Source organism: Porites lutea, chromosome 4 (assembly GCF_958299795.1).
Source record: "Porites lutea chromosome 4, jaPorLute2.1, whole genome shotgun sequence".
NCBI classification, from domain to species: Eukaryota; Metazoa; Cnidaria; class Anthozoa; order Scleractinia; family Poritidae; genus Porites; species Porites lutea.
Genome location: NC_133204.1, coordinates 49,326,272 through 49,354,172, shown reverse-complemented (window position 1 = coordinate 49,354,172; position 27,901 = coordinate 49,326,272). Strand labels below are relative to the sequence as shown.

Genomic DNA, 27,901 nt, shown 5'->3' with positions numbered 1-27,901 from the left:
ATCAAACAAAGGAGCTGACTGATCCCATCCCAGAGTGCTTCACTTCCAGTCATCACGAGTAGTATAATGGCGGCGGCTGTTGCTGTTCTAACGCAAGAAAAAAAATTGAATGGCGAGGTAGGTTTACTCTACGTTTTCTTAATACTTTGAAGTATCAATCCAAAGAATATTACTTTTTCTTATGTTTTTTTTTCGGATTTCAGCTTTCGTTCAGCAAGAGTTCTATAAACTGTTCAATGAAATTGTTTGCGACACTTGTGTGCACATTGTCAGACGTTGTGCATTGACTTAAGCTTAATTTAATATGCGAGGGTTACAGATGTCTTGTTCAGCTTCAGCTTTATTTCTGTCCAGCTTTTTCTTTAGACTCGAAATAAAACTTGTATATGGAGCTCCAGATGATCAAAATACATTTCAGTTGTAGTTCCACATACAACGTTAACGTCTGAGAGAAAATGGAAATTCAAGAAATAGACGTGGTTACGACGGCGACTTCGGCTGCACGGCGATGTTTACCGTCGAGACAATGTAGCTGACTTTTGTTTTACACTAACTAAACTTAACAGTAGAAAAGTGAAACATTTAAGAAGTAGTGTAATAGCAAGTAAAAGGTGGACACTAGCAGCTCAGTGAGTTCAAAGAGCATTGATTATTTGGTTGCAGTTCACGTTTTACGGTCATTTCGTTCCATGGTCAGATCGTTCCAATCAGTAGTCAGATTGTTCCATAAAATAGTCAGTTCGGTCCACAAAATAGTCGGCTCGCTCCACATATGTTTTACCTATTTTCTAAATGTGTAAATGTTATCCGAATACAGAGTAGCAATCAGAACATGGATGAAAGTGTTTTTAGAACTATTTACATAATGGTGAGAGCATCCTATGTTAATTTCACCATGCATTGCCGAACGATGTGAGAACTATTCACACAATGGTGGAACGATCTGACTATTGATTGGAACGATCTGACTTGGAACGATCTGACCATGGAACGAAATGACCGGATACCCAGTTCACTTTTCCAAATTTTTCCCTGGCATGGGATAAAAGAAAATAAAATTGGTAGGCCTGAATGTCCCCTTAAAATTGGAAAGCCTTGTAAATTACAGAAGTGGGGAATTAGTTACTTGTTTTATTTGTTTGTTTCGTTTTTTGTTTTTTGTTTTTTTTGTGAATGCAAACTTTTCCATCTGCACTAGGTTTGCACTAAGTTAGTTTTTGTAGGTAAGCTGACTGCATGATTCTTTTCTCAGCTCATAAATTCATCATCGTTGTTTTCTTAGACCATAGGTAGGAATTAAGATTAACTACTTGATGGCTTGATTGTCTCTCCTCTTCCTGATTGATAGTTGTGTGCTGATCATCAATTATAATCGATCATTGATCGAAAATTGTTAAGCAAGGCGACAATCGGTTATGGATGATGACAATCGATTATTGCAGACAAATGAAAAAAATTATTGATCACAAACAAAAACACGAAAACAATTTTGTGTCGTATGCACATTTTAATCGACTTGTAACAGCAGCTTCCACCGAATACCTCTTTCTCCTACATTTCATATATTTTTAATGTTTTCCAAAACTTGGCGAAACACGCTCGCACCAGGCTAGGCTTTCCATTTTGTATTTTGTTCACATTTGATAGTGCGTATTTCATATGGAAAAAACTTACCTCAATGGTTCCCTTAGAAATTATTCTTAATTAGTAGCTGGCTGTAAAATACATTTATAGATCCACTTACTGCAATCAGAAAGGTTACAAGAGTAGATGAAAGAAAAACAGATAAAAACGAAGGTTGAGTGAAACTCAAGTTGGTTCCCAGGGTCCCCTCCTCGTCATCTTGTTTTCATGTTGCCCACAACGAACATTGTGGCTGAGTTTTTTATCAATACACTGTAGATTTTCCGAGTATAATCGATGTTCGATCGGTTGAGTCAGTCCGATTATTTCCGATGATTGATGATAAAATCTTGGCCGATTTCCATCACTACTGATTGATGTATTATATTATATATTGTTGCTATAGATTGCTACTTTGTTAAGGCAAAGATAGTGCATACCACAAAAACTACGCAGATTGTATATTATAGGGTTAAAAATAGCAGGTTTATTAAAGATATTCAGTAAATCACTGTAAACAGAACATCTATCAAGCAGCCAACCTTATTAAAGCAACTTGGTGTTCCCTAGAGTTGGTTGCTTTATATTAGCAATTCAACCGTAGCCATATTTACTCTACTTATCCTTACCTTGACACTTTCTACACAATCATTGCTAGGTTGATGAACAGTCTGAGGACAAAGTTAATGTTGAAAGTGATAGTAATCAGAGAAGACGACGAAAGCGTGGCTTTGATGTTGGTCCCGGAGAAGGTCAGTTGGTTGAAGTTGTGTTGTTAATATTGGCACTTCCATGATGGCGTGGATTAACAGTGTATTCTAATCTTGTATAATAAATTATTATTTATTTTTTTGTTTGCAGTATCCATGCTCTCAACCTGTATGAAACTCTTTAAACACCAATATACAATGACTTGTAGAACTAACACGAACTTTCTGGTACACTGCAATAAATGATTCTGTTATCAAAAGCAGTTGTAGATGCATCTTGCTGCATTCAAGTTGCGTTACTTTTCAGTTAGTTTTAACCAAGCAAAAAAGAGGTGTAGCATCCATTGTAGTCTTTGTGATCTACCCTCAGTTTTGAAACAGAACAATACCTTTTGCATTAAAAATAAGCTGCAATGTGGTGTAGCTTATTTATAATGACAGTTGTTCTTTCTACAGTGTTGAAAGTCATGGGTACTTACTATGAAAACTGTGCTACCGTAATTGAGGTGTTTTGTCCAGGTTACTTACTTATGTGTTGATAACCATTCTGTTTCCTTTCTTTCTTTTTCTCTTTCTCTGTTTTTTTGTCTTTTGCATCCAAATCAAGTTAGTACACCTCAGCACAGCTCAGTGCAGCTTTGGCTTGATGCCAGGATAACATGACTCGATCTTTGGTGGTAAAACATCTGCATGATGAGTTAAAGTAATATGTACCTTTAGTAACAATCTTAAGATAATTAAAATTTCTTCCAATTTTTTCAATGAATGTTCCATTAAAACTGCATTTTGCAACATACATGTACTGATTTGCCTGGTAAATTTTAGCCTTGTCTTTTTTGCAATCATTCAAAAGTTGAATGTGCTTGCATCCTAAAAAGCTGCCAGTGAATAAAATGCAGTATTTTCTTGTGTTTTGTTTTTTCTGTTTTGCTAATTTGAATGCTATGGTGCAAGAGTGTATTCACGTTTTTGTAAATAATGATTCTGATTAAAAGAAATAATAAACAAAGAAAGAAACAAACATACAAACAACTAGAAAATGTCCTGACTTAACACATTGTCTCAGGATTGTCTTTTCCACATGCTACATCTTGATCAAAAAACAAATGTTTCACCCTGAATTAAGCCACAGGTGATCTACATAACTTTGTATGAGACGATCTATTTTGAGCCTGTGCAAGTTGCCTGAATGTAAATTGGAATTGCTCCCAAGCGCCTGATGTTTTGCTACAAGTCCACATGCAGACACTATTTTGATCAAAATTAACTTGTGTAGAAGTCAGTTTACATCTTGGATATCGTACCGCTGAACACAAACAATTTACATTTGTAATCATCTTGTGCCAGCTTGTTTTCTTTATACAGTTCAAACTCAGCATTGAAACATTTAATTGCATATCCACACTGTAAAAAAAGTTTGTGATTTTTTTGATTTCCTATTTTTTTTGAAAATCTTTTTTGATTTTCTTGCACCAGGCCTGTAGGTAAGATTTAGAATAATTGTTGAGAGTAACCTGCTCAAGATGGCAAGAAAGTCTACTCCAGGAAAAGACCCTGATTTCTGATCATTAATATTTTACTTTTTTATTCTGGATTGTAAAGTGTCCATGGTGAACTGTAATGTAGCATCTTTTCTGTGTAATTAATACTTTGTTCTACTTCACAGATTCTTCAGCAGCCAGTGAAGTGAATGGAGATGTAGAAGACCAGCCTGTGGATGATGGTTCTAAAGGTGAGCTTGTCATTGGACCAGGAGCAGGAGGAATGCAACCACGCCCTTCAGAAGTGAAAAGGGCATTGCCCCCTCTTACCTATCAACAAGAAGAGATGCTGAAAAAAGCCAAGCGGTTTGCTATGGAGCAGTCTGTTCAACAGGTATCCTGAAATACTACATGCTGTTTTTCTCACTAATCATCAAATTAAGCTTGGTTAAACACTGCTTGATCACAGATGTCTTTGTCTGCCATTGCATCGTGGGTGACAGTCTTTCTCTTAAACACCAATGTCTTCAACTAGTTAATCAGTCTTCCTCTGCTATACTCACCATTTACAGCTTGTGTTCCATAAAATGTAAAGATCATGGCTCATAAATAAATGCTGACTCTTTAAGTGCATTTTGTTCTGATGTGTTTTGTTGTGTTTTAAGGTGCTGGCAAAACAACAAGCACTTCAGCAGCAACAGATGTCTGCCTTGCAAACAGCTGCTCAGAGGCAGAGAGCATTAGCTCTTATGTGCAGGTAGAATACATTTTTTATAAGTTATTTTGTTTTTTCACCATTTACATAATTATTAAAATCCTCAAGTAGCTAACCTTGTTGAGTTATCTTCTCCCTTTAGGGGAGCAACGTTAAAGAAATTGTAGCGTGCACATTGTAGCATGATGTAATCTTTCTAAAAATCAAATGCCATTTCCCATCTATTATAAATTTAAGCTACATCCCTGCAGTACACCTGTGTGCTTCCAAATGTTATTTTTATAAGCAATCCCATCTGCTTTTGTACTTGTGCAGGTTTCTCGTCATTCTTTCTTGGAGCTTAGCATTTGTTGCTAAATCATTATTTTCCCCCAATCACTACATTTCCCAGTATCTGGAGTGCTATCTTGCAGGGTCAATACATGTTACTCGTTTTGCTTGTTTGCAGGGTCTATGTTGGAAGCATTAACTTTGAGCTACGTGAAGAACATGTTCGACAAGCCTTCATTCCTTTTGGTCCAATAAAGAAAATTGACCTGTCATGGGACCCATTGACAATGAAGCACAAGGTGGGAAATGTCATGATTATTAACCTGTCAGAAGGGTTGTCAGATTTAGTTTCAAAGTAGGTGGCTTGTTTTAGTCATCTTTTACCAAAGAATCAGAGGGGGCCTTATTTTTGGAGGGGCTTATACATGGAGGGGGTAATTTTTGGAGTTTTACGATAGGTCTTAAAATGAAGGAATGATGTTTTAGAACTTAGCTCCTAAATGTCCCAGCGAGGATGGGTCCACCTCCCTCTCTCCACTATCCCCTTCCTCCCCCAGGAAAGTGCGCAGCCTGTGGCACATATTTTTTGCCTTACTGGCCATGAATGGTCCCTTACCTGCTGAGCTAAAATTTACGGAGAATACTGTACCGGCTGCCCCTAATTCTGTGTCACTTATCTTGAAAGCGATGTCATTCCTTTTGTAGCCATCTTTACTAACTGCTTTCTTGTGTCCTATGATATTACAGGGATTTGCATTTGTAGAATATGATTTACCTGAAGCAGCACAACTTGCTCTTGAACAAATGAATGGTGTACTCCTTGGTGGAAGAAACATCAAGGTGTGTTATCACTAGTTTTAATGTCTGCTGGCTGGAAATACATTGTTTAACTATTTATAGTACAACATTACTGTACCTAAGTTCAGTGAACCTCATCCACAGTCAACTACCCTGCCCTACACTTGTAGTAATGTAGTCTTTGATATTCATTGCTTGCAAAACTCTAACATTTGGTAGTTTGTACTTATCTGTACCTAAAGCTTTAATGCAGCTCATCAGTATGTTATTTTGTTGTGCCACCCACTGCACTCTACAGCTGTTTTTTTGAAAAACACTGTTAATTAAATGTGAGCACTAAAACGTGGCAACCCCTAATGCAGAAAATAATTCTTGCCCACTTCCTGAACAATATGTACTGTATGTAGCCTTCTTGTCATTTCAATTCATTATCACTTTAATATGTTCAATTCATTTATGAGTGCACATTTTTTGTTATTTCATTTTGCCCTTAAAAGTCTGTAGGTCAATATTATGGCTTTTGGGAAAATATTAATCACAAGATATTTGAAATCCTTACTGTGTTGATATTTTTTCATTGTGGTAAAAGGTTGGTCGCCCAAGCAATGTACCACAAGCAGCACCACTAATTGAACAGTTTGAGCAGGAAGCTAAGAAGTATGCCAGAATTTACATTGCTTCAGTTCACCCAGACTTGGGTGAAGAGGACATCAAAAGGTGATTAAGCTAATAATAATTTTCTTTTTAGGGCTAGTAGCACTAGCCACATTCTTGCTTCCTGCTTTACAATATTAATGTTATATCATTCTAACTTGTGTGTGTCAGCTTTTGCATGTAGGTTATATGCCCTGCAGTCAATTAATTCTTCTAAAATCAAGCGAGTGAAACATGTGAAATCATGGATTATTGCTCTGTAGGAGAATATATCTTTTAAACCAAGGAAAAGAAAATAATATTATTTCTCAATTCCCCTATCCTTTCTGCCTTCTCAGCTAAATCTCTTACTCACCCATAGTCTGCTTGAACAGTAATAACAATTTTAGGCAGGTCTCATGCATCCTTGTTGTATCTACACCTTAGTGTATTTGAAGCTTTTGGTCGAGTACAAAGCTGTACACTGGCTCCAGACACAATGCCCGGAAAACACAAGGGTTATGGCTTCTTGGAATATGAAAACCAGCAATCTGCAACAGATGCTATTGCATCAATGAACCTTTTTGACCTTGGAGGGCAGTACCTTAGAGTTGGAAGAGCTATCACACCGCCAGCATCAGCTCAGACCAGTAATGGAACATTGCCACCTGCTGCTGCTTTGGCTGCAGCTGCAGTGTCTGCAAAGATACAAGCGCAAGAACAGGGCCTGGCAAGCACTTGTAAGGACTACTCTTCTTTCTCATAATTTTACCGCAGTTAAACTGATTGCTAAGAATGCTGCTTTATACTAATAGAAAGTTCACTTGCTCTTAAAGTTATTAAGAGTCATGCAATCCTATATGGTGTTAGATATATGTATGATTAAGACTCTAAGGTGGACTTTTGTAGTCTTTCCTGGCATTGTAGAGTGATTGCAACAATCATCAACATTTATGTAGTCTGTTGAAAGTTTTGGTTTGGTAGCATTTGAAATATTTAATATTATATTGTTAAAAAGTTTTGAAAATGGAAAGAAGGTTTTGAGGCAAGTTTATACCGAGATTCTTGGTTTGATTTTACTGGTTTTAATTATTCCATTTGAAGACTGTAATTTGTTTGGTGATTATACAATGTGAAAGGGTATATAGTTGTACTTGTTCCCATTCCTGCTTGCAAATGCATCCAGGGCATTTTCAAGTGACTGTGTTCCAAAATTAAGCAATCATAATATTAAGAAAATTGGTTCAATGCATATATAAAATACATGTGTTTAACATGTTAACTGTATTATCTCTGTGTTTGTATTCCAGTTCCAGCCATTACTCTTGCTGGAGGAAGCACAGTCATTACATCTATTGTTGGAACAGCAGGCCTGGTGGCTCTTCCAACAATGGCAGCAGGAACTCTGGCACCTGGTGTCATGTCAACCAGTATCGCAGCACCACCAATCATGACATCTACTGCTTTGTTGGCAGGTAAATGTTTGATGGACTTTTTGTTGCCGACATGTGAAGTAGTCTAGACTGTGAATAGTGATAATCCTAACCCTAACCAATGTTAGCATCCTGTTAGAGATGACTGAATTGTTTTATTAGGGCTACTGTACATACAATGTGGATTGCTTAGTCGGATTTACTAGCCTGCATAACAGGCGTTATTTTTTGGCGTTTTTCAGGCATGAAAAGGCAAAAAAATAACACCTGTTATGCAGGCTAAAATTGACATGCAACAGTACCCCTTCTTGGCATTTTCTCCTTTGTCTTTCTTTTGTAGGGGCTTAAGCAGCCCTTGTCTCTCCCCATTTTACGCTTAAAGGTGTATTTTCATTAAGTGCTGCTAGTTTTGTTGGGGGTTCTAGTCCTTTTAGCGTTTACTCACTCATTATAATTGAACAGGAACACCAACAGCAGTCGTAGCACCAATTCCCGCCACACATGTGATGACCAACACAGCTGTACCTGTGCAACCTGCAGCAGTTCAACAGTTACAGCTTCAACAGCAACAACTTCAACAGCAGCAGCTTCAGCAACAGCAATTAACACAGCAGTTACAACAACAGCAGCTACAGCAGCAGCAACAGTCTGCGCAGGTCATTGCAGCACAGCAGGCTGAAGTGCGCGCCAAGATTGAGGAAGAAACACAGAAGAAGATCGCTGAGAGTAGCATCAGTCACGAAGAAAACATGTCCATATCAGGCAGTAATGCAAGATACATGGTTATGCAGAAACTATCGCGCAAAACTGAGGTGAGAAGAGGGTGCCTAGAGCTTTCACTCTCCTGTGTATCCATACAGCTCTACAGACGGTCGACTTGACCAAACCCGGTTTAAACTCTCTGTACACACACAAACCATTTCCAAACCCGACCAGCTCCATTTGCGGCGGACACTTTCCGTTTCCCGAGGGTGTCTGCTTAAGAGCGGCCCCTTAACTGTACTCATACGGTAATAAAGAACTTAGAAGCGAAGTCCAACTTTAATTTAGGTCAAATAGGATCTGCGGATAACAAGGAGATCGTAGGATGTAAATGCAGTTTAAAAACGGCCATTTGCACGATGGCGTCATTTCGTATTTCTTTTGAAAAGTGAAATTTTGTAATCCCATAAAAACAAAAGCCCTAATTTGCTCAAGAACGCACAACCCTGGAGGATTCTGGTTATACTAGTAAAATGACGTCTCCTCGCTGCCTAGTCCCTGATCTCGTTTATTCCGCGCGGCAAATTCGTTTCGGGTCACGTGGTCCAAGCGAAGAAGTGACCCGTTCGCCTTGGATACGTCACCGAAGTGAATTGACCGATAAGGCCTGGGAAAACGTCGTACAGGGTCTAGGCAAGTCATCCCTCAAATGACCTATTGTTTTGGTCTTTCAAGCCCAATTACTACCTACCTTGATAGTTATTCATTTGTGACTGTAAATGATATAGTTGGCTTTGGTTTTCAGTCCAAAGTGCTTGTTCTGCGTAACATGGTCGGAGTTGAAGATTTAGATGAGGACCTTGAGCATGAAGTTACAGATGAGTGCAGCAAGTTTGGCATGGTGAACAGAGTTGTTATTTATAACGAAAAACAAGGCGAAGAAGACGACGCTGAAGTCATTGTCAAAATCTTTGTGGAATTTACTCAGCCTGCAGGTAAGACTCGAAACTGTACCATTTTGTATGATAAACTGACCCCTTAATAGAGGTTTCATCATCCTCAAGTAAATCAAGATAAAAGATTGTGACGAAGAGAAGGATCCCGTCCCCAAAAGACTAACTAACAAGGGTTTTCTAATACTTGCGCCAAACTAAAAGAAATTTCAGACAATTTACAAAATTTCAGGCCAAACCCATATTTAATGCTTTTGTACCAATTAACTGTCACCGCGAGTCCGAGTCTTTAGTAAGTGACCACTGGTGGTGGTGGTGCTGCTGCTGCTGCCTTCTATCCTTGCTTGCCTACTTACTGTATGATCGGTGGGTACGGTGGTATTGATTGCCTATTTTCTCTGTTTATAGAAACTGAAAAGGCAGCAAGTGCCCTCAATGGAAGATGGTTTGGAGGACGAGTTATCAAGGCTGAGGCTTATGACGAACTCAAGTTTGGTGCTGGAGATTTATCTGCGTAAAAAAGCCTTGGTGTTGTCTTATAAAGCAAAGACATCATCATTCGTGCTTAGCTAGTTCTGATGTCACCGTTTCAGTAATACTACTGTATTATTATTTTGACGAAACTTTGACCTCTGTCGTAAAAACACTTTGCTTTCGAAATTATTGGCGTCTTGTAAACTACCTGTCGCACATTACTGATTTGTAAAGTGTGTAGAAGATCTGATTTCTCCCCCCCCCCTCCTCCCACCCCCACCCCGCTATTTCTTTCAATTTATAGCAGTAAATAAGGCTTAAGTGAAACGTTAGAAAATAAACCTGAAAAGCCAGAGATGTCTAGGAAAATTCGATGTATATAACTCAATACAAGACAATTGTTATCTTGGAATGTGAAATCTGGAAGTATCATCAAAATAGGAATTTGCTGCCACTAGTTAAGCAGCAGTTAGGCTGTATGTTCATTTCACTTTTGCGGAAACGGCGAAATGAACAGTATAGTGCAAATCATGTGAAACAAAACCGTTTTCCTTGTGAACTGTTAATTTCCTTTGATTAGCTACAGAATTGTCTTCCTCGGAAATAAAGAAACAAAACTGAACCTGTGTCGTGTCTGTAGTACATTTATTTTTGATGTAGACTATCATTTGTACATAAAAGATCATTTTGCGAAACAAACGGGATATTAAACTATAGTCTCGAGACTCCCAGATACCTGGAACCTTCAAGGAAAATTCAGGAAAAAAGTTCGAGTTATCGTTAAAAGGACATAGAGCTAATACTTCAACTAATGGGATTCAAATAAATTCTCGCAACGTAAACCAGGAAAATGGTGGGGAAATATCAGAATCGGATGGTAGGTGGTTGCCGTCATTACCAGGCTTTTAGGCCAAGGCCAAACGTCGAACGTTTCGACGCGTCCGAAGTTCGACGCCTGACCCAACTTGATTCGTCTCATGAAAAGTTCGACGTTTGGCCTAGTCCTTTGAGCGGTTGAACAGAAACGACAGGAATGTCTCGTGAACTCCTCCTCACTTTTTTTTGAGCTTGCTTTTGTCTTTCGCACGTCTTAATTGAGAGCCTGAAACAAGCTTTTCTGTCATCAATCCGCTACTCAAACGACAACTTAAAAGCGATTTTCGGTGATGCATCTTATTGAAAAGTAAGCAGATCGAGAGATGCAGTCAGACACATCAAACCAGCGTGTTTGACACACAAGACCTGATCCGATGCTTAGAGAGATTATAACTTCTTATTCGATTCACGTGTTTATGTGGTCGAGTACAACCCTACCTTATTCGATACGTCAATTGGAACTAAATGATTTTACAATTTAACATGAAACGCACCAGAAACTCGACCCCTCATGAGTTTCTGAACACACGCCTTCAGAGTCTTTGATTAACTAATAAATTTACTAAAAAGTGATCTTCGTCTTGTTTTCAAATCGCGATACTGTTGGGAACTCTCTCCGGTAACAAGTAAGTGTAAGGAAATTCCACTAATGCATTGCGTTCCTTGATTGCGTCAGAAATCCTCTGGAGAGAAGACTGGAAACGAGCGATAGCACCTTCCACTTCTTTTCCTGATAAAGGACTTTGGGAATAATCTCCAATGAAACGCTGCCGGCAAAGAGAAAGAAACTACAATTATCAAGAATGCATTGGGAAGCACTGAACCGCAGCATAATTTAACGTGTTTTCTTCCAGTTGCATTTATTGTTTTCTTCCAGTTGCATTTATTGTCCACGGTACAGCTTCGTTGATGTCAACTTTTCAAAATACATCAACAAATGAGCACTTTTAAAATTTATTTAGCCAATCATAATCTCTATAATACGCCACTTGCACATCTTCCATAATGCACCTTATTTGCCCCCCGCCCCTCCCTTCAATTTTGCATAAGCATTGTTTTCAATTTCTCTTGGGATGGCTGTAATACCCAGGGGAAATCAAAAACAAAGGTTATGAAAAATTTTGGGGAGCAAATAAGGTGCATAATGGGAAATGTGCGAATGATGTTATATGCCATCCATCTTAGGGCCTGTTTACATGGAGTGGGGGACCCCGGTCTAGTGGGGTAGGTTTCTTTTGTCTTGTGTCCCCCAGAGCGTGAAAACAAAAGAAACTAACCCCACTAGACCGGGGTCCCCCACTCCATGTAAACAGGCCCTTAAAATATCGCAAAACCTATCGAACCAGTTATACCGATTATACTAACCACGATACAAAAATATAATATGATATCAATCAGCTATGATGATGAGATGTAGATATTCGTCCTTTAGCCTTCTTTTATAAGGTCCCTTTCCCGACAACAGCTTATTTGGTCCCTATATACTACTACACTTTCAATGTTATGTTACCTCGTTTTCCGCTATTCTCGTCAGAGTATATACGGTTGCAATATGCCAACCTGACTGGCACTTATTAGGCAGTGTATCCATAATGGTCTTCATGGTAGCCTGGTTTTTTCTCGTGGGTGGTGGAAGGCGCATCACAGGCGGCACATTTGGAACAAACGCTGTGATTTCCAGTTGAGGAAAGTTCACAGCTGCATGTTGACATGAGCACCCGAATACTATACAGGTCAGCAAGTGAACAAGCTGATCACGTGTCTGCAGGCTCATGGGAAACTCGTGATCAACGTCACCTTCTCTCACAGGGAAACCATTTTCGTGGATGTCAACCAACCAGGCCCGCAGCTCGTTATCCCTAGAAACATCTTCATCTGACTGATAGAAAATGGTGACAAATTCCTCTATGAAATCAGAGATGGCTTTCCACATAAGAAGTCCGTCATCCCTAAGGAATTGATAAGGTACAGCCAGGAGAATCAAATTAGCACAGACGTGAAAAAGGCAAAAACACTAAAAGGCGTTTTATTGGGTATTGCCCACAGCTGTTTGCTTGGGTATTTGTATGCAGCTCGAAATTAATGTATCTATCCTTTATCTTAGCAAATGTTGAAAATTTACTCGAAAATTTCCTTTAATCATTGCAATACGATTGTCTACTAAAACAACGTTGGTAGCTGTGGACATCAACGACAAGAGGTGATTTTCATAAGTATTCATTAGAGATTGAACTTGAAGCATGCATTGAGCGTACTTTGTTTTAATTTGTACAACATATAAACGAAACTTTACAAGGTGAATATCTCTCTGGCAACACAAAGCTTTGCAGACTGTTGTTGTTGTTGTTGTTGCCCGTAAACTCTTCCCAAAATGACACCAAAATAGCCCTGAGGTCTTTAGTAAAACGGCCTTTGATTTTTTAACTTCCTCTTCGTGACAAACGTTACAAATTGTTACACATCCATAAAAATAATCGCATAATCACATTTTAAATCAACCTGAAGCTAACCTGTAGAAATAGTTAGGCAACTTTTCAGCATCGTCCACACCTCTTTTCTTTAACATGTCAGGTAAAGAAAGCATCTCAAACTTAAAATTCCTGTAAGTCTTTTCTAGGAGCTGAATATGACCTCCACCCCCAAGGCTGAGAGTTTTGTCAACAATGCCTCCTTCTGCAACCAGTTCATTTCTTCCGATGGTGTTGATTGCCATAACTGAACGAAGGTGAGGAAACAAAAGCTGGAATATTGGGTGGATCGAGGGCAACTGGCGCCAAGACGCAACAGCAAACGCCTCCATCAGCAAATGGGTTTTCGTTAAATGAGTTCCCATCTGTAAAAAAAAAAAGGAAAATATACAAAACTTACAACCTATCAGTATGCTCTATTATTTATGGGGACAAAGCAGCGTCTGCATAAGGAATGATTTGGAAGTCTTAATGATCTCTCGATTCAATGTATAACAGTAAATAGCAATGCTAGCAAAATTATACCTGTGGTGGCGGACCGGTGTTTAACTGATGCCTCTTTGCCTTGTTTTTTTTTTTCTTCGTTCGGGAAACTATTTGGTCACAATATATTCAAGCAGGAGCGGATAATCGGCTCGTGATACAAGTGAAATAGCCAAACTCTCTTAATAACACATTTTAATACAATAAACCAAACATTCAATGATAATTTTCGAAAAAGAGTACATAATATACTGGCTATGTCTCCAGATTCAGAGTTAAGTGAAGAAAAAGTGAACTGTCTCGTAACACTGCAGTTGATGGCGAACGCCGAATGAAGTTGGTAGGTGACTCTAACCATATAATAAAAAGCAAATGTTTGCTTAAATATGACTGGCATGTTACTCATATATCCTGTCTTTTCTATTACTGACCTGATGTACTTGATGGTCAGCGTTGCGAAACCACATTTTTGCCAGCATCCAATCACAATGTGTATCGTCAGGGGTCCATATTGGGTTAGTGTCGGAAGGTTCTTGGAAAAGTTGAATAGCAATAGGTACCAGGTCCCCTGAGCTTTTCACGTAAAAAAGACAAAGTGGTTCTGCAGTGTAACATGAATTAGAGTTGCTGTCCTCACCACTGCGTTTGATTCCCTCGAGTTCCTTGTAGTCAACAATGTAAACATGACCTGCCTGAGTAAAAGCAGAGAGAGAGAGAGAGAGAGAGAGAGAGAGAGAGAGAGAGAGAGAGAGAGCGATCGAGTTATCATGGTACAGGGTTAGGTGTCTATAATGACACAATATATTACAGATACAGCCTGATCATCAACTGGATGCTATTTTTTGTTAGTTGGTCACTGACCAGTCAGGGATCCGTGACAATGGAACCTACCAATCGACCATCCTTGGGGACTCAGAGGCACCTTGTAGGCATCATGGCATTTTCATGGGAGAAAGTCTACAGCATGAACGAAACCTTTCGCCCTGCGTGTCCGAGGATGTCTAGTCTACTTTCACCGTTAATTAAAGGGGAAGGATCAAATACATTCTTTTTCAAGACAGTGAAAGGATAGCCACCTTTTCAAGTCAACTGAAGATAGTTGTGTTGTTGTGAGATTTTTTTTTAACACGGCTGGGTGGTAATTTAGTAAAATTAGAGAGCTGGCCCTCGCAAACTATTCCATACCTTTATTTCTTCACTCAATGTCATTCCTCGGTCGAGGAAGTTTTTTACCATTTCATCTGTGACCGGGAAGTGGTTTGGCAATTCCTTGCACCGTTCAATAACGCATGGGTTGCAGCCACTGAGGAACTGCTGGCCAAAAATTCTGTCCTCCATCCACAGATCATTGTGAGAAATGCGAGGTACATCGCCTGTCCAGCCGGTGAAGATATTCTTAAAGCAATCGAGGCTGTCCCAGCTCTCGAAAAGGGTGAGAAGATAGGAAAGACCAAGATTCACAAGCCCGCGAATACTGCCATGCTTAAATGAACGGGATTCTTCGTCCGAGAACTGTGCATCTCGAGGTAGATCAGCATGTTTAGGGGCGTGAATAAAACCTGGCAAATCATTTATACCAGGAGGAAGTTGTCCCCAAAGATACTGCTCTTTTCGTTGCTGTACCTCAAGAACTCGCTGGCACCTTATGGCTTCTGGTTGGTCTTGAAATGGAAGAAGAGCTGGGAACGACAATAAGAGAAACTAGAAAAGAATTTATAAACTATTCCTACTCTTACAATGAGACATGTGCTTTCAATACGTGACTCTTTCATTAATCAAGGAAATGCTGAATACGTTTACTGCGGTGATTCGTTCTAAATAGTGTTGCGCTTCTAAAAATGGAATTTGCGCCACCGCCATCACCTCTTTGTAGAGAAGTATAGCGGGAATCGCTTGCCGAGACCTGGGCTCGAGCAAAAAAGTTATGACGTCGTCGGTTTTAATCTATTCTTCGCAAGTTAATGAGATTTCTGCCCCAATACAGGAGTAACTAGAACTTAGGGTGTGTTCCTTTCGGTGAATCCAAAAACGGATTTTAGATCTAAGAACGGATTTCGCGTTCCTTTCGGCAAATCCAAATCCGGATTTTTGATCTGGTGAATCCTTTTTGAAAAAGGATTCATTGGATTTGAAATCCGAAGAATCCAAATCCAGATTAACGGATTAGTAATCTACGCTGTTCCATTCACAGTGGATCCGAAATTAGTCAGATGATCCAGCGGTATTTCCAGTTGAAGTATTCCCATAGAGGCCGTAGAGGTTCCTCGTTGCTGTCATTTGCCGCAAAACATCTGAAAACACTAGAAGATTGTTCCTGGTACATTAAAATATCCATATACTAACCATTTGTCTCTAAAGATGGCATGCTTGAAATCTGAAATAAGTAAAAGCAACAAATGGACTGCTATCTAACTACAAACTCGCCTGTAGACGCGACAGGCACTCCATCGTGTTACATAAAAAAATCCGAGCTATGGAACTGGATCAAACTGGCCGACATTCTTTAGATAATTTTCCAATTTAATGCGCTTCTTTCTTCGTATGTTTTATATATTCCATTGTCGCTATTCGAACTGCCGACCACTAAATTCTGCGCGGTATAATCGCATAATTTGTCAAAGAGTAAAAAAAACGTCATTTTTTTAAAGGCTGTCGTGCATATTGCGCGCTTTGGCGAAAGGTTACCAAGGTTACAAATCCACTTTCGGATTTCACGTTCCTTTCGACCGCGAAATCTGGCAAATCTAGGATCAAAAATCCGTTTTTGGATTCGCTGAAAGGAACACACCCTTAATGTACTGCAATCACCGGAGAATGATTCAAGTTAAAGTGGCTTCTATGACGACAGTCAGTGCTTGAGGATAGATAACAACAGGACGCTGAAAGCCAATCAAAGCTGTATGTACCACGTACACAAACGTTTATTTCTACTTATCAGAAGGATATCTTACGGTTTTCCTGTTTAGTCGCGTTTTATTTCGCAGTTAAATTGTAATGAAGCAAAGATCATATTGAGGCTGAAATTCGAGAACGATAAAAGCGCCATCCTCTCGACTCATTAAGTAAGTTCCCCCGGCGCTAATTCTCTTACGGTATTTTTACATGTAGTTTCTAAACTAAGGATATACATGACCCTTTAAAGGGTGTAGGATCATTTTTTGGATAGTACTGACCTTTTCCTTGAATAACAGTCATATCGGATACCACCCAGCGATAACAAGGAAATTCAAAGGCTATCGGTTGCTTTGAGCTCGTCACAGTGATCTTGTTAACGAACCAGTCAGGATTCTTGTACCACGAATGTGAACCATCGTTGTAAAGATGGATCATCAGAACCTCTCCAACATCCATGGCTTCCACGGCGTACTCATCTGTGTGCCCAGCTTCAAAGTCATTGCTCCAAGATTTTAAACAAAGCCTCTCTGTTTTTCCTCTGGTTCCTAAAACGTTGTGCAATTTCAGAAATTTGAAATGTGTTTGTTGGGAAAAGTTAACATTCGCAAAACAAATGTCATATATATATAGCAACAGCAAGCGTACAACACGGAGTTGCTGGAGTCTGGTGAAAATTCTTTGAAAACAAAAACTGAAAACGCAAGGTAGGCTTACCGTACACCTACGAAAAAGTAACATTCTCCTATACAGCGGTTCTTTATTTTCAATAATAATACTGCATAGTATTCAGACTACATAATGCCATGTACTCTAACATACTACTTTTAGTTTTTAGATCATTTTGCATCCTACTTACCAAACAGTGCTTTATAAGGCAAGTACCCTTGTGTAATATAAATCACACCTTCACCCTGCTATAAGGTGAAGACACTGGATGTGAACTTAACACTATTTAACCTCATCGTGTAGTTTAAACTTTTGTGTGATGAGATACAGAATATGATATGTATATATATATTTATATATTATATTATGGGTGATCGCGTTTCTTTTCCATGATGTCATCCAAAACGATGGCCACTAGATGTCGTAAAAAGGCGATGTACAGGGTAAACATGAATTACTTTTAAGATAAATTGAGATTAAATGAATTATATACCTGTAAGCGATATAGAAATATTTGCATTAGTTCCTGCTCTTAACTGGGAACCAGTCTCCACGCTAATAATGTATGTGACCACGTGATCTGGCTCAACCTTTGAACTCCTTGCCAATCGAATTCTCTGGGTCCTTGCGTATACCTCATTTCTTATGTGAGCTATGCAGTTAGAATGGTGAATACTGTGAGCTGGTAGCAAGTAAAGTGAGTCGGGTAGGTTACCGACGTTAAACATGAACCTCTCGGAGACATTCGGGGGAAGGAGAGCAGTCAGTGTGACGTCAGCAACGTCTAACCAGGGATGGGTAGCCTCGTTCCAGTATCTCCCGATATTCAGGATGTCTGGTGGGTCGGATGATTGAGCCTCATGGAGCGCCAATTGAAGCTTGTACTTGATTGGTCCGCGAGAAACTCTCTCTTTGAACTCTTTCTTCAGATAATCTTTTGCTCTATTCTCCGATGGGAGTCTCTTGTACTCCCTTCAACAAAGAAAGTCATAAGAACATTTTAAGAAAGTTCGAATCGACCTTCTCCCGATGGGTCTCAAGGACTAACGAAACAATTTTGCATCTTAATTGTGGAAACATTTATCCGAAAAGGTTTGCTTGTATAAATTGTTAAAAATTGTTAAATATGTTTCCTAATTCTACCTGTATCAATCAAATGAATTAATTGAATGGATGGATTTACTGTGAAACTCACAAAACCGTGAACAGCAGAAATATTTATGGAAAGTTATTTTGCTGGGAGGAGAAAGCCGATACGGCAAACAGCAACGGTAATTAGTTTATAACGGTTTTGTGGTTTGCTGGCGTGTCCTGAACTTTATTAACCTGAGATCAAGCGTTATTATTATTATGTTTTTTGCTTGATCCCAGGCTAGAACTTTATTGGGATTGACCACTACACAATAAACATTCCCAAAATTTATCAGCTGTTCACGGTTTTCTGAGTTTGACAGTAATCGTCCGCCCGTGGTCTGCCTTTACACTTAAAGGTGAGAATTAACCGCTCACAAGAAAATACAAACCATGAACTATGTTTGTAGACGATCAGGGCCCGTGTGAAAGAAAGCATTTTTAAGAGTGTGACTTCATACGTGTGGTCAAAAGAGAAAGAGGATGTCTGTGGCGGATATATAAACTTACCAAAGATTTCTTTGATCATGTTCTGACAGCAAACCGGTTTCCACAGACCCGTCCGCTGGAATCAGTCGAAATCTGGCATAACGCTCAATACCATCAAACGCTTTGAAGCCCAAGATTAATCCCGTGTAATACCGCTGGTCGTAAAACGAATTTGGTGCACGGCGCAGACCGTCTAAGTTACTAGCTAGTCTGTTATTGAAAAAACAAAAGAAGGAAGCTGTGAAGTACAGTATTTTTCCTTACACGAATATCTTCGGGGATGGACGCCTTTAGCGCCTTACTCCAGATCACGGGTAAAAATCGCCCAGTTTAGAGCTATCCCGATCCTTTTCAAAGATTTTTGTGTGTCAGGGACATTCAACAATGGCACCAGTCAATGTAAATTCCGCATTCCCTGTCTAGCGCTCACTGGTAAGGTTGTAAAATGCTCCGCACCCAAAGGCCAACGTTTCCCTATAACTGAAATTATTGATCCCGGCTCCCTGGGTTGTAGCCACAAGCCAATGAAGTCATTTAACTATTTTCATCTGGAAATTTAACTCTAATTTCACCCATTCAAAATGCATTACAGCCCAGCAAGAGGAACGTACACATTGGTACTAGCTTAGATAGGGAAATCTGAGAAGATGAGAGGAGAGAGGGGAGGGTTACCTTATCACTGGTCTTGGTATCCCACAAAGGAGTTGCCAACAGGCTCCCTTACTGTAGTTACGTATTTAGATTCGATGTAAGTTATATAGATTAGCCTAAGTGTCCAGTTAGCCCACTATGTCTGCTGGTTCTATGGCAGTTGTAGTGAACAAGTATACAAGTTAAGCCTGAGACCAAAAATCTTATTAAACGTTTCCTGAAGTCTTAAGTTGTCTCTTTTTTAATAAAAAATAAGCTTATCGCCTTACCGATCAGGACTACCCATGTAGAACTCTTTCAAGTTACCGCTTCGATTAGCTTTAAGTGCGTCGTAAATCGACGCTACATTGGTCAAGACGGCTGTCCTCCCTGTGGACATGATAATATCCAAGGGACTGTCTTCCTTATAACTATCAGCAAATCTTATTGAGGCGCCCATGAAATCCAGCATCGCATCATCTATGGATTTGAGAGTGGCGTGGCGAAGGCAAACGTTGAAAGATCGCCCTGGAGTAAAGAACTCACAAAGAGGAAAGACTGGTTCAGATACGATCCTTGCAACGCCCTGGGCTGCGATGCCAGCTGAATGAGTAGGCCGCTTACTACTGAACAATGCAGCCGCACCAAAGAGAAATTTCACTTTTTCCTTTTCCAGGTATAGATTAACGCCATCGAAGATACTCGTTGGTGGAATCTACAACGAGGAAAAGGCTCAGCTTAAAATTCAGAATTGTGTTGTCGCATTAGTTATAAATGAAAATATCTTAATTAGCGGTTCACGGCCAACAGTTCCCACATGTGTTGTATGGAGCTGGCCCTTAAAGGAGCCTTATAGATAAGCCAAGCCGATGAGCCCCAGTGAAAGGGAAAGAGTTGTTCATGGCTGCCCAAGGTTGGTGGCTGCCACTGCCCAGATGATATGGCTGGGGGCATGCGTTGTTGTACTGTCCATCCCGTGGTGTTTTCTAGTGTGTGCTTCCTTGCTTTTTTAGTTTTTTTTTACTGAAAATCAACTGACTTGACAAGGGGTCTCATTATTCCTCGCAGCCTATGCGCTTCGGGTCACGTGGTCCGTGCGGGAAGCTACGTCACGAAAAATACATTGACAGTAAAGGTCTGGTAAGACGCCGAACAGGGGCTAGGTTGCGGCTAAGCAATATACCAGCTAAGTATTACTGCACTACAGATTGATATTTGCAGTCGGCAAACATATTTTTCATATTCTCTAGAATAGTCCAGTTTCGAATTAAAAATTACCGCTGAATATAAACATTAAGGACACATTTATACACGGTTAGCCTCGACGTAAAGTAAAAAATTCAGAAATTTTGGCAAGTAAGTGTTTGAAATTTGAATATACACAATAGACAGAGTAATAAACAGGTCTTTTTCTCGTTGGAATTTGTGAATGAATATATTACTTCAGCGAGAGGCTACTGTAAAAAATGCGTCTTCACTTCTTTTCAGCGGTTATAGCGAACTCGAAAATGGACTATTACAGACTAATTAACTAAGGTTGCAAAACAAAAGTTTGCTTCTGGAGATCGAATAGCCCATATCGATGATAACTTACATATGTAATTAATGGGCTACGCAGCTGTTCCCTGCCTCTTTCTCCACTTTATGATACACTGGACATTTTTGCAAAATCTTGATAAGTTTAAAAGTTAAAGCTCCTACCGTATTTGCTTCTTTTAGCTTTCTTTCAAACTCCTGTTCTCCTTTAATTTCCTTGTAAATATCATGGGCGTGGTTTTTCCCTAGAAGAGGGTTGACCAGGGTTGTTTGGCGTTAAACAAATCATTTATAGTCACGAACTTCAACTTTAATTTTACTTGCGAGATATTTGGGACACTAGCAGGGATTGTCTATTGGGGTATGTTTCAAGTTTAAAAGCAAGTGTGCATTGATCGAATATTACTACTGACGCAGACTCTGGGAACCGAGAAACTTGTAACCTATATGGTTTTTTTAAATTCATTTGGTAGCATTAACGCTATTTCATTAACGCTACATCTTTTCAAAAAGCTAAAAGCACCAATTGAATTCGATCTAACAAGTTATGGCTCTTTATTCTAAAAATATTGGTCCAGTTCTGTTATTTTAGAAGATTATATTTAGGGATTAAAACTGTTTCCTGTCAGCTGTTTGTTACGGATGACAAGGATGGTCATGCATTGACTGAAACTCGCAAAGACTGGGCCAATTCTTTGTCAAGTTTTAATTTAACACCTGCAAAAATCACCGAAAAATTATATAATTCTGGTTAGTTCTCCCTGATAGAATTTGTTTGCTGTCCTTTTATGACTTAACAAGAGCATTATGTGTATGTTTTAAGGCACTAAGAAATAACAATAGTTAGTATAGAATTAACCTAAAACGTTCAGCAATATTCTCTTGACAAAACCAGCAATTCAACTGTCAACATTCTTGCATTGGTACTAGGTATAGTGTACTGTAGGACCACTTCTAGATGAGGTTATGTCATATGTTATTCAGTGAGATTCCAGCTTGTGGATAACTTGACCTTTAGAATCGATTTTCAAATAAATCGAATGAAAACTAGCTGTTATATCTCTAATCCCAGTTTTGGCATAATTTTCTGCTTTTCGTTTTCTCCCAAATAACGGAAATTGGTGCAAATGACGATTCTGATAACACAAAAGCACAGTTACGCTTTTCTGCCTCTGTCAAATCATCAGTTCATTGGCCTTCGATAGTTTAAAATGTTTTTATTAATTTCGTTCGACATGAACGTTAATTTACATCATTCCGGACCACAACCAGAACTGGATACATGATAACGTCACCAAACTTTTCAAAACAGCTGTGGCTTTGAATAAAAAGTGAAGCGTGAATGTGAATAAAGTGGCGTCCTCTGAAGTTTTGGGTGTTCTTTAGAGGTAAAACATACTTACATTCCATATTGATTTCTTCTTAATCTCCTGCAAGAATAAATATAATGAGTAGTCAATGTAAACAGATTCCAAATTGCACCCTTTCTTTGCTCAGTCTTGTAAACCTGTAAAACTCTTAACCTTTAAACTCACTTCACGCAAGATATACAGAATTAAGCATCAGGAACGACAGACTAGGGGCGCTTATATTAACAGAACTGGCCAACTTGACCAATCATCTTTTTTAGTAAGTATTCGCAAATCAGTTTTGCCGTGTTTAAGAAATAGGCAGTCCGCCTTTTCTCTTAAAATCCCTCTAGTTCTTATCTCATCCAGCGCGATTGCAAACCACGACGTTATTATTACAATAAGGGACTGAGACCAGACCAGAAAAGACGGACTGCTGACTCTTTTGTAGTTAACAAACCCTCGGTCAGCCCAGAAACGGAGTAACCGATTGGTCGATTGCACAGCTGTTGACAGATAATTGACTGGTCTGTGGTAAGCTTAAGATTGCACGCGTCACAACCAACTCCAAACAATAGCGATTCAAGCAGTAATCTCAGTAATAAAACTTTTAAGGAGATTTTACAGAAAGAAACTGCTGTAAATTTCCTCAAGGGAAACGAATTTAAGGCAATCTTACCGGATTTAAAGAAACTGTAATTTTTCCAGTTGTTTATGTTCTATTTATAAATCGTTTAAAGCCCCTCCTATCATGTTGAAAGACGTGCGCTTTACTACCTTGTCTGTTGCGCAATCTTAAAACTCTGTCCATACAGCTCAGCGTAGCCTGTGAACAGGCTCTCTGTTTTGGGAGGGGGTGAAAAAATCGCGTGGAGAGGGAAGGAAAAGGGTGAGAGCCTGTAGACATTCAAATATTGAGCCCGTTATTCCGCCTTCTTGTCTTGTAATTGCCGATCATCTGTCAACAAGATCGTTATCTGTCACTTGGATACATTGGAATGTAATCAATTTCGCGTGTAAAAAAGGGGTCGGTAGGCAACACACAACTTTTACCTCGTGCCAAAATGATGCTTTTTCGAGTTTTTTCTGCTTTGGAGGGTTTAGTTTTAAATGAGAAAATGTGATTTTTGCCGCTTATTTGAGAGGTCGTGACATGGATATTGATTTTCTGCGGTTATTGTTTCTGGTCGGCGTGATTTGCCCTCTGATGCAAGAACATTCATTGCGGCTAAAAAAGCTCATCAGTCAAGCGCCAGAAGACGCCATGTTCAAGATCAGAAGATTTGTTTACAAGTGATTATTTAAATCAAATCGCGTGCTACGTGCCGACCAAAAAAAGCGATGTAGATCAAACCTGTCAACAGGCAGTGTTCTCGCCAATGGGAGCTTGCATCAGGATCTGATGCACGGCGGTTGCCATGAAAAGACGGTCCCGAATGTTTGTTAACACTCACCCTTTCCCTTCTCTCTCCTCGCGATTTTTTCACCCTTTCCCCAAACAGAGAGCCTGTTCACAGGCTAAGCTCAGCGATGCTCGGAACTAAACGATGTGTACCTGATAAAATTCAAGTGGTGACATTCGTCAGCAAGATTAAAGGGGCTGTATCACCTGGTGAGCTTGCGAGAAAAAAACAAGTGCTTTGTCTCGCAGAAGTGCCAACAACTGCATCTGCTAAATAGGTCGACAAAAATTCTTACTGGTTGCCGCGTTGGCGTTCTTCAGACGATATTAGTCACTTTTATATAAACTTTGGGTGTGAGTGATATTAGTAACATCCTTTAACATACTTTTTTTAAAAATAATTTTACCGCAAGGCTCCTCCAAGTCTCTCGTACTGATGGATGTTATATCCTTGCAGACTGCTCTTTGACAGCTGTTAGCAGCTGAAGGGACTCTATCTCAATCTGGAGGGCAAATCTACGTGAAAGAAGAGGGAAACCTTTCAGAGTAGTAAAAGCGAACACTATCAAAATAATCAATGTCAAACCAGTGCGTCTCGACGTAAACCCCGAGACACACCCACCCCCACAGCTCCAGGAATTTGATGTGATGATGGCATTATTCAAGATTAAAAGACCGCCACTGACCCTGATTGGTTGCCGTTTTGGGTTTGGAGGGACAGTTGCACAACCCTAGCTCCTGTGGTGACTGCTCTGTGGAACAAGTCCTAGAAAGTATTTGAGAAAATTCTGACGGTCACCCAATATGCGTATAGGGAGGCGGCTGCAGTTTTACGGACGCCTTGATTCAAGTACAGTATAATTACTTAAAGACACTTGATGATAAGGATTGTTATTATGTTAAGCTTTTTGCTATGGATTCGAAAGCCTTAGTTGGGGAAAAGCTAAAGGCTCTTCATCTCAATCCAAATGTTGTTAACTGGTATCTAAGCTTTCTAATGGATAGGAAACAAAGACTAATATTTAAGGGTGTTACCTATAAATGGCACTGACTGTGAACAAATGAACAACACAGGGTAGTGTAAATGAGGCCCATCTTTTTAATTTTTAATTTAACAATTTGGCCATTAGAGATAATGACCTTACCAGCATAGTTAAATATGCTGACGACACCACCCTGCTAGTCAAAGTATGTAAAAACTGAAATAGATCTTTCTCAAGAGGTTGTCAATCAGTTTTTCAGTTGGACTCAAGATAATGCCTAGCATGTAATTCCAAAAAATGCAATGAGCTGATAGTTTGTAAGAAGGTTACTTATGATATAGACCCTGTGAACAATATAACACAAGTTTCTTGTTTAAAAGTGCTCTTGTTTAAAAGTACTCTTACAAAGTAATCGCAGATTTAATGAGCATATTAAGGTTAAGCTGCAGGAGGCCAATAAGTGTCTTCATGCGATAAGATGTTTACGTAAAGCGGGATACCAACAACCAGATGTTGATTACCTTTTTAGATCAATTGTTTTACCGAAACTAACGTAGGTCTTCCTATATACGCCTCCTCAATACCTGAATTAACGACGGTCCAGAATTTTCTACAGCGCTGCTTTAAACGCAAATATATTTCGTACTAAATTGACATATACTACATATTAGAAGAGGTAGATCGGTCACTATTCAAGATCTCCAGTATGCCCGGTTACCCTCCGTACCCTTCCGTCCTCAAAACGAAAGAAAGTTCAGCGCGCCTCCGAGTTCCTAGCAGTCAACTTCCGAAGGTTAATACCCAGCGTTTTAAAAATAGTTTTTTAATAGGATATTTTTCAATACAGGTTGGCTATTTAATGTAATATGGATCTTGAATGTTAAATTCAATGCTTCTACGTGGAATTTTTTAAGCCTTGTAATTCTCTCTGCTGTTTTCAATGTACTGTCTTGGTTTTTTACCATGTATTTTTGGTTAAAAAAACATTAAAGACCTTTTATTTATTTAGGCTATGCTCATGCTCATTTTTCAGATTAAGGTGTTTCGATACAGTTTTTCAGAGGCCATACCGATATTTTTCCGTCTACTTAAAAGTGGTTTTTCCTTGTCCGATCCGCTTTAAAATTTTCAAAAGTAATTGGCTATGGATTGAAATTTGTGAAATGTAGTTTTAAGTAAAATCGATATTAATATGACAACAATAAACAAAAAACTTTGAAATTAATAAAAGCCGAATTTTGTGTGATCTAGACCAGCTACCGAAAATCCAATACTAGGGACTTAAAGTTTGGTGTTAAGCAAACAATCTCCATAAGAAGTTAAAAATTCTGTATGTTTGAATTCGACTAAAACGAAAAGATATTTCAAACCTTAAATTTTCAATAGCTCTGATAGATTATTTAATAAAAACGTTATAAATGACTCAAATTATTAGTAAGTAGCGTCAGAATGCTGCTTAATATCATATTTCGATGCTAGGAAATTTTGGTGTATTTTCGTTCTAGCGATCTTGAAAACTAACCCGTTTTCTCACCACCTGTCTAAGTGCAACTTCACTCAAAATTTGGACTTTTGGCGCGTTTTTGTGTATCTCTGAAACGATTAGAACGAATTTTTTTAAAATCTCTTCACATAATCTTCATAATGTTTATAATAATGTCTGAAACTTTCATTGAGATTGATTCACTGAAACACCTTGAAATTTCTAGACAAACCTATCCTACTTACCGGTCAAAAATGATCTGCGTTACAACATTCACTGTTTTGACGTCATGCTAATTTTTCCAAAATAATGCGCACTATTCATACCTCCATGACTAGTACATTTTAGTTTGAATTGATCGCATCTTTTGAATGTAAAATATTGACATTACTCACACTGAAATGTGCTAGTCATGGATATATGTATTGTCCGCATTAATTTGGAAAAATTACCATAACGTCAAAACAGTAAATGTTGTAGCGCGGATTTTTGACCGCTTCGAAGGACAGGTTTGTCTTGAAAATTCAAGGTGTTGCAGTGAATCAATCTTAACGAAAGTTTCAGACATTATTACATACATTATGAGGATTATCTGAAGGGATTTCAGAGATATACCAAAAAGCGCTAAAAGTCCAATTTTGAATGAAGTTGCACTTAGACAGGTGGTGAGAAAAAGGGGTTAGTTTTTAAGACCGCAAGAACGAAAATACACCAAAATTTCCTAGCATCAAGCAGCATTCTGACGCTACTTAAGAATACGTTGTAATGAGTCATTTATAACGTTCTTATTAAATAATCTATCACGGCTATTGAAAATTTAGAGGTTGAAACATATTTTCGTTTTAGTGGAATTCAAACATACACAATTTTTTACTTCTTATGGAGGTTATTTGCTAAACACCAAACTTTAAGTTCCAGTGTTGGATTTTCAGAAGCTGGTCTAGATCGCGCAAAATTAGGCGTTCATCAGTTTCAAAGTTTTTTGTTTACTGTTTTCATGGTAATATCGATTTTACAAAAAAACCTACATTTTGACAAATTTTAATCGATAGTCCGATTATTGGTGAAAGTTTTATAGCGATCAGACCATGATGGAATCACTTTTAAAGCGGTTGAAAAATATCTGTATGGCCTCTGAAAACTGACTATATCGAAACACCTTAAAAGAATTATTTCAAGTGAAAAATGGTTTGACTGCGTCGTTTCTTTTTTTATGAATATGCCAAAAATTTGGGTCGGTCGGACGACGCTAAACAGAGAAAAAAAAGAGGATGGCCTTATTTAAAAAAATTAAAATAAACACTATAATAATTTTATACAATATTGCAAGAAGATACAAGAATACAAGAAAAATACAAGACCACAAAAATACAAGAAGGCTAAGATACGCTCAGAGGATAAGACAAGTGAAAAGCTTAAGATACAAAAATTAAAATGAAAAAAAAACAAAAAGCAAAAAACAAAAAACAAGACAAGTGTACTACGCCACTGGACGTATACAGCTATTTCGAGAGAGGTTGTCGGAAAAAATGTGCACGTGTCAATCCCCAAAGGTAATATGGGATATAATCAATACACTGTTCCTGACGACTGTAGCTGTCGAACCTACTTTTGTTGCTTTCCTTTAGCATTCGCAAACACATTTCCATGGCCTTTCGTGCCAATTCTTTCAAATTTCTTTGAAAAACAGAGAACTCAAAACCACCCACAATGCCTTT

The 27,901-nt window shown here is 38.8% G+C and overlaps 2 protein-coding genes across 3 annotated transcripts; one reads left to right on the top strand and one right to left on the bottom strand.

The window, feature by feature from the left end:
* The first annotated feature begins 20 nt into the window (after positions 1-20).
* On the top strand, positions 21-10,414 carry LOC140933941 (poly(U)-binding-splicing factor PUF60-like). 2 transcript variants are annotated; one of them, XM_073383613.1, is made up of 12 exons: positions 21-117; positions 2,282-2,375; positions 4,000-4,208; positions 4,480-4,571; positions 4,978-5,098; positions 5,547-5,639; positions 6,187-6,314; positions 6,678-6,970; positions 7,541-7,705; positions 8,126-8,475; positions 9,171-9,360; positions 9,727-10,414. In XM_073383613.1, exons 1-12 carry the CDS (start codon positions 67-69, stop codon positions 9,834-9,836), a joined length of 1,896 nt encoding a protein of 631 aa, XP_073239714.1. In that variant the 5' UTR covers positions 21-66; the 3' UTR covers positions 9,837-10,414. The 2 variants fall into 2 exon arrangements, with proteins under 2 accessions (XP_073239714.1, XP_073239715.1); XM_073383614.1 differs by lacking the exon at positions 21-117 and adding an exon at positions 2,941-3,010 and having other exon boundaries at positions 2,299-2,375.
* Positions 10,415-11,172: 758 nt separating this feature from the next.
* LOC140934820 (allene oxide synthase-lipoxygenase protein-like) lies at positions 11,173-22,376 on the bottom strand. Its single transcript, XM_073384382.1, has 11 exons — positions 22,370-22,376; positions 21,132-21,211; positions 19,721-20,145; positions 18,822-19,010; positions 17,674-18,152; positions 16,793-17,059; positions 14,805-15,298; positions 14,051-14,311; positions 13,179-13,501; positions 12,179-12,617; positions 11,173-11,435 (listed from the first exon to the last, which is right to left on the bottom strand). The coding sequence occupies exons 1-11, from the start codon at positions 22,374-22,376 to the stop codon at positions 11,256-11,258; spliced, it is 3,144 nt and encodes a 1,047-aa protein (XP_073240483.1). The 3' UTR covers positions 11,173-11,255.
* Between the last annotated feature and the right edge of the window lie 5,525 nt (positions 22,377-27,901).

Excerpts from the sequence above, each read along its gene's own strand:
- LOC140934820 (XM_073384382.1), bottom strand. Across the intron at positions 20,146-21,131 it reads AGCTAAAAGAAGCAAATACG|ATTCCACCAACGAGTATCTT; the intron begins GTAGGAGCTTTA and ends TCCTCGTTGTAG. Across the intron at positions 11,436-12,178 it reads CGAGAATAGCGGAAAACGAG|CGTTTCATTGGAGATTATTC; the intron begins GTAACATAACAT and ends CTTTGCCGGCAG.
- LOC140933941 (XM_073383613.1), top strand. The coding sequence starts at position 67 with ATGGCGGCGGCTGTTGCTGTTCTAACGCAAGAAAAAAAATTGAATGGC. Across the intron at positions 4,572-4,977 it reads GCATTAGCTCTTATGTGCAG|GGTCTATGTTGGAAGCATTA; the intron begins GTAGAATACATT and ends GCTTGTTTGCAG. Across the intron at positions 9,361-9,726 it reads GGAATTTACTCAGCCTGCAG|AAACTGAAAAGGCAGCAAGT; the intron begins GTAAGACTCGAA and ends CTCTGTTTATAG.